Here is a 9,136-nt window from a genome sequence, read left to right as displayed (position 1 = left end):
GGTGGGCTGTAGAAAAGTGCGTCGGTGTCGATAGTGGTAATTTGAGTCGTCGTAGAGAATAAGGACAATGAGATCGAAAGGGACGATATGTTACATAGTAGGATAAACAATGCCCGATTCGAGTGAGGAATTTGTGGGAGAGGAAATGAGGAAGGGGAGAGCTGGGTCAAGGCTGGCCGCTGTCGGTCGGCCCAGAAAAATAATGGAATTTGGGTCACGCACCACTGCTCCTGCCAAACGGGACGGGGGACTGTGTTGCGCTTGCGCCTGCCGCACCTTCGACGTCACAGCCCCAGCTCTCCAAGCGACCACAAAAATGGAAGGATTTAGGCCTACTGGTCAGACAGGGGTGAAAGACCCTGAAAAAAGAACTCACCTAGCCATTACTTTTAGCAGGTGAAATGTGTCACTTTTTAGCAAAACTGCCTATGCCCTTATTCCTCTTATTTAATGGCTCCTACGATGAACAGGCGTTACAGGAACCAATTACACAAGAAAAGGCGTAATTTATTCCAGAAGGCTTCCATTGAGTCAAGACAGGTACTTAATTTACTTTGGAGAAGCAGGGGACAGGCGGGACACAAAGCCCGAGGGTCCGGCCCGGTGGGTGGCTCAAACGTCCTTGTCGGGCTGCCCGTACTCTCAGTTTGGGGAATGCTACAATGTTTATAACAAAGGATGCTCCCCTCCTGATGCCTCACTGACGTCGATCGTCACATTTCCGGTCGGTTCGAAGCGCCGAGATTTATGGTGTAAATATGTTCTCTACGGTCAGTCAAAAAGCAACTGTCAATTCTGGCTGGACCGATATGGGACAGGAACTGAGTGTGGGCTTTGCACACAGCCAACTGAGGAACTATTTGTATTCGTAATGACGAGAGACGAGCTCCGATGTTCGGTATATCACTTTATTCTACCTTGGTATTTTTGGCCTCCACGTGCCTCTATTCGCTAGCAGCATGTCGTGCTTCACCTCCATTTGATGCCCCATAATCAACGGTGCCCCTCAGTACCTAATAATGTTCCGATCATATCGGTCAAGATACAATGGAGTTTTCTCATCCAAGCGACCTCGCTTGTCTCTTGTACCCATCCATCGAACTAATACACTCTTATCGGCTCATGTTCGCAATATGGCCATATCACTAACTCTCGGTATTTGCAATTATTATGTATGTACCTACTTAGGTAGGTCTCTCACCGAGCATCCGATCAATTAAGCAGTTGTTACAGATACTACGTTAGCTGTGAGTGGCCCCAAAATCTGTCATGAGATCTTCCCGGGTGAGCGTCTAATGTAGTGGGACCCGTCTCGTCTGCCAACTAAAGACCCCCACGTTACCGAAGAAGTTTAACTGCCGTGCTGGTGTGAGCCGATCAAATCGAACAGTCAATCGCTCGTAAAGCGCGGCATCGTCTTTATCATTAGCCTCTTCAATCGTCTTGGAACGAGATCTAAAGACCCCATCTCCACTTGTGATCCGCCAGCATGGGACGAAACACGCAGTCACCTCTAATCATGTGCACTTCGTCTGCCAAGTAAGCTGATTGACACATCGTAAGTCGGAGATTTTGTTAGGTTTCGAATGATTTGCCGTCTGCTACCATCAATTCGATTCTACTCGTTAGGCTAATATGGCCTATACTAGAGCATAGTACGGAATACATGAACTGACAGTTCTTGACCATGTCAGGGCTTCTCGGCTTCGCTCCTTAGCCGAGAACTGTGCACATCATTATCAAGTCGAGAACTGTGCCTCCTGGTCCTGATATCGACACTCGCTAAGGAACATTGACCAGTGCTATGGGGCTCGAACGCATAGAGCCTGGCAGGTTCATATGTGCAACCATGTCGTGCATTGGAATCATGATCATAACGTAGGACAACATGAGCAATCCCTCTGGTCGAGACCCTCTAATCAACCAATACAGCTCAAAGACACCATGTGCACATTAAATAACCAAGCTGTTGGCGATAGCCTGTTCTCATGCAGGATCTATTCATCTGGAGGGATGTTCCCCGGACTCTGATATTCCAAGTCTGCACGTTCAGTTGTCCTATCTACAGTACTCCGCAATCCATTACGTTGATGTTGAGGTTTCCATGAGTGGATGGAACTCAACATCTGCATGAAAGGCGACCAATAGAGAGCATTCCTGATAAGGGTGAACTGCGCGCTGGAGTTTGGGCAAATCAGGGCACTCGAATTGGGATGAACCTGCATACCTGGAGGAAATAGTTGCAGGTGGAGGAGATGCGAGCCAATGTCATTCCCAGTCAAATGTATCAGCCGCTGTGGAGAAAAGAAACCCGGGGGAGCTGATCAGCCGACCTGTTGGCGCTGAGACAGTTGACAAGTCTCGAAGCTGCCCTGTTCTGGCTTTTATTTTGTGTCTGAGACTATAAGGAGCAGCACTAGAAATGTTGCTTGGTGTCATTTCATGTTGCTGAGAAGGTCATCTTACTCAACTTCCAAGTCGTAGAGATATCACACCGTTCTTCTTTCCAACCTCATATCCCTGTCCAAGTTGGCGACCAGAACCACCAGCCTTTGGGCTTTGTGGTAGCACAGATCCATGTGAGTTGCAGGGAACAACAGCCTCGTTTAACTGCGGTCAGTAAGTGCCAAGTGTTGTACTGTGCCAATTTAGCAGCCATATATCATTTATTTCTAGCAGATGACGAGTTCAACCGTGGATGGCAACTATTCAGATGGTAGCTGCAACGAAGTTATTAGTTGTTTAGATTTATCATAGCAGACTAAGCCTACTGAATTTCTTAAAGATAAGGTCGAGAGTCAAAAGCAAAAATAAAATAAAAAAATAGGCGTAGTCCGTACTGTACATACAGTGAGACGGCAAATCGTTGCCAGTTACAGTAGTTAAATCGTGCTGCAGATCAATGATCGCCAACCATATATGTAAGTAAGACTGGAGAAAGACGAAAAAGAAACATATATAAAACGGCTGATACAAGTCTTTTCGTAGATAATCTTTGACTCGAGCTGAAAGAATTACGTACTGCAACCTTGAATAGGTATCTACGATAAGCGTCTAATGGTGTAGATAGAATCGAGCTGATGAGCATGGTTCGTAAAGCTTGAAGCGGCCCGCTGGCTACTAAGCAAGTAAAGTCATTGTGCAAGCGAAGACGCAAGGACTACCTACTACGGTACCCAGGTATAATACAGGCAGCTCTGAATGGTCCGTGTGGTTTCGGTTCCCTTCTTGGCTCGGGGAGAGTGGTCCGAGATTGATCGTGATATGTCGTCGATTGTAAGCGACTACTAACCTACCTATTGTATGCAGCATGCAAGAAAGAGAACGCACAGACTGCGCTCTTTTTTTCCTACACTAAGGACAACATGGTTGGTTTCTGACCCAGTCAGTATGTACCAAGTGCTTGTAGCGTAGCAATCAATGTCTTAGAAAATCCTTCTCACAAGGCCACAAACATGGTTTGGCTGATGCTTCATGACCAGCGGGATCTTGTCTTTTGTTAAACTGCCAAAATTCGATTCTAGCCAAAGGCGTTCTCCTAAACAATAAGCTGCGGTTTTAAAGTGGAAGAAAAGTCATGGATGCCCGGTCGCTTGAGGCAGACAGAAAAGTGAGAACAGACGTTATCACATCCAAAGCACAACATCCCTGTGCAGCCCATCCTTCTTGGAGCCAGGGTCTTTTTATCCTGGTGTTGTGAAGCCTGGTCGACTCGGGAATATCGGGTGTGCTATGTATTCACCATACAGGTGTGAATGACCTAGGCGTGCCCTTTTCTGTTGCTGATAATCATCTTCTTCATGACAGAACAGAATCGTCCTGTAAAACAAATCAGACATGAGAAGAATGAGATTCGAAATGAGGCTGCGCTAAATTGATTGTACAGGGATATAGCAGTAGCGTGCGTGGAGAAGCAAGCGGACGCTTTACCGAGAAGGCAAAATGCATGGTACGAAAAGGGTTCAGGCTCCATTGGCATCCATGATGATATTGGCGGCTTGGGAGAGACCCTCGACCCTCGATCCTTTTACCCCATCCATTCCGTTAAAGTCCATTCAAATCCCCCCACTCTCTTCCCCCAGATCGCTCACTTCAGTTCAGTTTACTCCAGCCCATCCCACGCCGTGAAGCTTTTACGGCCTATTGTTTACGTTACAACATACCTATACTATTTTGTTTAAACTTTTATTTGCTTCTTCTTTTGGCTGATAGCCTTGGAGTTGCTTCTCATTATATGCAGTACTGTTTCATTCATATTGGTCTGTTCCTGATTACCTACTAAGGTACAGACAAATCTCAGCCCCCTCAATCTAACGTTAGAAAAGAAACGTCTCTCTCTCTCTCTCTCTCTCTCTCTCTCTCTCTCTCTCTCTCTCTTGTGTACCCAGGTAATCTTATTAGCCGGTCTTTGTTTCTCTTTCCTCGTTGCTCTTCATCGGCTTCCAACATCCTTCTGTCACACTTGTGTTGCATCTGTTACACATCTGTGTATAATAAATCGACTCTCCAGGTAGGTAGATGGCATTTTCTTCAATCTTTCACATCTATTTGAATCCCTCTCCTTCGTCACTTTTACTCTCCATCAGCGCCACTTGGACCGGGCTGCAGGGACCGCATTCTGGCACCTATACCTGTAGTTCTTCCTTTGCCTCACCAGAGCCAGGGAAATCACCAGATTACCGTGGATTATTGGACGATAGCAGTCAAATATGATCTCGTCGTTGCTGGTCGCTGGTTATCACTCGTCAGACCCTATATCCAATATCGGGTCGAACCCCTTGGGTCTTGGTTCCTACTGCCTACATCGTTCGACCTCGCCTACCGCACGACAATGGAACTATCAAACTTTCAAGGATGATGTTGTTACAAACATCAGGCAAAGCGTCCCGTTCTTTTTGCCGAACGTTAGGCGAGTTGTAGATAATCGACAACTTCATCTCGGCCTCATTGAAGAGACAGACGGACAGGCCTATTCGACTGTACGGATGCACACCCCCACGAAAGCCTCGCCCAGCGCCGCAATGACATCTCGCTCTCGGCAGCAGCCGCTTTCCAATTTTGACCTCTCCATACCAACCTAGTTGAAGGGCCATTACAAGATAAACGGATCAACAATACGACAGCTCATAACCCTCGTTCTTTTGGGCTTCTCTACCGTCTCCAGTCATGTCATGGTTCCACATCCCGTCCTCCCCAAGCTGGCCCGTGGTTCCTCGATCCACCTCCCTCATTTTAGCCGCAGAAACACGCGACACTTATTGTCCTTCGCTGCTAACATTGCGGAACCAGTCCGACCGACCGTTGAGACCTTATCGACTTTAAAGTCAGGATAGAGCCTGGCGTCCTACTCGAATCAGGCAAACACCGATATTCCGTCGCACTACGATTTCTTGTGGCCGTTGCCAACTCGTCGAGACGCATCGAAGAAGCCTCGGGGCCCCATTCTGCCATGCGTTACCTACAGCATCATATCGATTTATAGGGGTCTTTAACAGAGCAATCAACGCCCGTACACGATTTATTTCCGCCCAGTCCCAGCCCCAGTCCCACTCACGCGGCCCCCGGTCACAACCTAAGTAACCCCGCTATTAGACCCAGCTGCAACGGCACGCTTTGCGACAGCGCAGCGCAGTAGTAATTACCAACCGTCATATACATAGTACGCGCCTTGGCCTACCAACGCCTGGTTGTTGGCTATCTATTGCCTGTCGGTTTTGTTTTGTGTACCGGCGTGACACTTCGGAGTTCTTGTCGGCATATTTATTCGCTTCACACTCATCAGCCTCCTCTAAGAACGGGTCATGGCATCTGTTATAACAAACCAAGTGAAACCAACTCTACCCATCTCTCCGGTAAGCTCCGGCGCAATGGGGACTCAAAATACATCGCCTCGCGATACTTCAGATCTCTTTGCGCGCGGTCGACGAAGAAGTCGCTCGCCCGAAAATGACGGCCATGAACAAGATCCAAGAGGCGAAGGAAACCAAGACGGCCCAAATGGCGCATCCTCAAACTCAGACGGTCCAGGCCCTGCCAGAAAACGAAGACGTAGCCGAAAGGGTTTGGACAAGAGATTTGAGTGCAGTGCTGAAGGTTGTGGAAAGAGCTATTCAAGAGCCGAACACTTGTATGACTTGATCTTGTGCAACTTAACGACACATGTGCTAACATGGAACACAGATATCGACATCAACTTAACCACAACTCTAAACAAACTTACCACTGCACCTTTCCCAACTGCACACGGACATTCGTCAGAGGAGATCTTCTCAAACGACATATGGACCGACATGCAGCAAAAGGCTCACAGCTTAATCAACGGGATAGCATGGCTGGACACATGGGGCCCGTTATTACCCCTGGTCAACCACCCAACTTCAGCCGAAACAATTCTATCGATTATGGAAAGTCGCAGCCAACGAATATGTCTTATCAGACGTCGCAAATCCCAACACCAAGCCCTTATTCGCCTATGGGTAATGCTCCAACGGGGATGTACCAAAACGGACCTATGCCTAATGGCATGGAAACCTACATGTCTCCAACTCAGGGTTACGACAATCGCACGCCGCAGCTGAGCCAACCTCAATCACCTGCAATGTCGCAACGACCTTCAATATCAGCTGGCAATTCGCAATACAACGCTATGTCTCCCATTGCCAATCAACATGGTTTCCCAAATCAACAAAACGTGGCACAGAACTCTTCCTTTGTCAGCCAGCAGAACGTCATGCCTATGAATTTGCCTCCTGCTCAGTACTCTAGCGGTCCTGATTCTACCGTTGTCACCTCGGCGGAGTACTCGGAGCCAGGCACCACGCAAGCTAGCGAGATGATGATGCTTGACCAGATGTCCATGCCTGCGACTGTCCCTGTCTTCGGAGAAGGTGGCGATCTGAACAAATCACCTTACGTCGGAATGCCTGAGGATTTCATGGCTTATCTTTTTAATTCTCCAAGCCAGGCCATGACTCCGGTTATGGGTCCTAACTACACCAAGTCAGTAGCCCTCCATGATTCACGAGTAACTATACTGACCCCCAAACCCAGTTATGCGGAGCTGCAAGGCAATCAGTTCAACGTATCCCTTCTAGGCACTGATAGTAATTCGCTGGGATATTTCCCGACCGCTCCCCAGCAGGTTATGGCTGTCAACAATCTTCTCGATCAGCAGGTTCCCGAAGCTACCATATCCGAGGAGAAAAGCCAAGAACTGTTCGACTTCATCAAGGAACGCTTCCATGATAACAAGCACGCCCCACCTGATCGCCAGTGGGCCGACTTAATAGAAGGCGATCGCGCGAATGGCGACCACATGCTGAGCAAGAGGATGATGCAGGCTTATATTGGCTCTTATTGGTACCATTTCAGTGACCAGATGCCCATACTCCACAAGCCTACATTCTCGCCTGACAAAACTCCGAACCTCTTGTTGCTCGCTATGATGGCTATTGGAGGTGCTTGTTTAGATCGGACACATGGACACAAAGTGACGAGAGCAAGTGCCCAGCTGTCCAACTTCCTTGCGTGGCATCTCCGTTGGGATATTTTCATGGATGTCAACTTCCGACCACCTGCCAAACTATGGATCTTCCAATCCCTGATTCTGCTTGAACTGTATGAGAAAATGTTTGCTACAAGGGAACTCCACGAACGGGCCCACATCCACCACGCCACCACAATTACTTTAATGCGAAGAGGTCGGTCCCTGATCGGCAAATCTGCATTAGATTCTCCGCCAAACCCCCGTGATGGGTCCAACGGTTCTCGACAGTCCTCCACCTCCAGCACCACTGGAACCGCCGATAAGTGGTGGGAACACTGGGTCACCAATGAAGCGACCAGGCGTGCAGCCTTCGCTGCATTCATCGTCGATTCCATCCATGCCACCATGTTTGGCCATTCAGCGGTCATGGTCGCTCATGAGATGCGACTCCCTCTCCCATGCGATGAATCCATGTGGCGAGCTGGAAGCAGTTCTGAGGTCTGGAGAATTGAATCAAATTTGCTGTCGAATGGTATCAAGCCAACTTCCTTTTTGGAGGGCCTCAAGCGAACATTGAGCGGTCAAGATGTTCACACAACTTCATTTGGCAGAACGGTCCTCATGACAGGTCTCTTGAGTGTGTCATGGCACATGCACCAGCGGGATCTTCAGGTCAACGTCCTTGGTGGTGGCATTATCCAGGCTCTGGGTGGCCGTGACCGATGGCGAGCCACTCTCACTCGAGCATACGACACTTGGAAAGCAGATTTCGATAAGCACTTGGAGCGAAACGAAGCGGCTGATCCTTACCAGGATGACTCTACTAAGAGGCAAGAGTTCAATGTCGTGTTCGAAAGCCGGACAGTTTTACATCATCTAGCTCACATGGCTATGCACGCGGATATTGTTGACTGCCAAATGTTCGCTCGGGCAAAGCGTCTGCTTGGCCGAACTATTGGGCCTCAAGAATTCAACAGTGCTCAAAGGCGGATCAAAGACCACTGGGCTCATTCAGCAAGGGCCAGAGACGCTGCCTTTTATGCAATCAAGTTTCTATGTTCCGTTCTGGCTCCTGATCAGGTGTCTCCGGCACACGCTGGCGGTTATCATCTTGATGAGCCATACGATGCCCGCGACGATGTTCTCCTGAACAGGCCATGGGTCATGTACTTTGCTGCTCTGGTCGTCTGGAGTTACGGCTTCGCGCTCGAAGGTCCCTGCCCAAACATCCCGCTGCCTACCAATAAACAAGAGAAGCTTCAGCACATGAGAAACTATTTTATCAAATTTGGCACGATTGAGAATCCGGCCGATCTACAGAACAGAACAGGATTTAACTCGAACACAGCTCTTCTCATGGTCCTTAAGGATACATTCGAGACAACACGCTGGGAACTCCTCCACGAAGCTGCTACGCTGTTGAATAATTGTATCGTTTTGAACCAGGGCGGGACGATCGCTTGAGTCTAAGGCATTGCCTAGCGGCATGGTACTAGCCAACGTGGTGACTCGAATATAGACAAGGTATAAATGGATGGGGACGGCGTGTTGGACCAAATTAAAATCGTATGAGATATGACGGATGGAACGGCATGATTTATTTAGATAGAGTCTCATATGTCGGGCTGCCTTTTGTTTTAGTATACCCCT

The 9,136-nt window shown here is 48.5% G+C and overlaps 1 protein-coding gene across 1 annotated transcript, besides 1 other annotated feature; it reads left to right on the top strand.

The window, feature by feature from the left end:
* The first annotated feature begins 4,330 nt into the window (after window positions 1-4,330).
* Window positions 4,331-4,377: a microsatellite.
* A 1,490-nt stretch (window positions 4,378-5,867) lies between these two features.
* On the top strand, window positions 5,868-8,950 carry FPSE_02297 (uncharacterized protein; the record flags this gene model as incomplete). Its single annotated transcript, XM_009255416.1, has 3 exons — window positions 5,868-6,127; window positions 6,181-6,999; window positions 7,051-8,950. The coding sequence occupies 3 exons, from the start codon at window positions 5,868-5,870 to the stop codon at window positions 8,948-8,950; spliced, it is 2,979 nt and encodes a 992-aa protein (XP_009253691.1).
* Window positions 8,951-9,136: the final 186 nt, after the last annotated feature.

This window comes from Fusarium pseudograminearum, chromosome 4 (assembly GCF_000303195.2).
Source record: "Fusarium pseudograminearum CS3096 chromosome 4, whole genome shotgun sequence".
Taxonomy (NCBI): Eukaryota; Fungi; Ascomycota; class Sordariomycetes; order Hypocreales; family Nectriaceae; genus Fusarium; species Fusarium pseudograminearum.
Note: the sequence above shows the minus strand (reverse complement) of the source record. Positions and strands in the feature narration are given on the sequence as shown.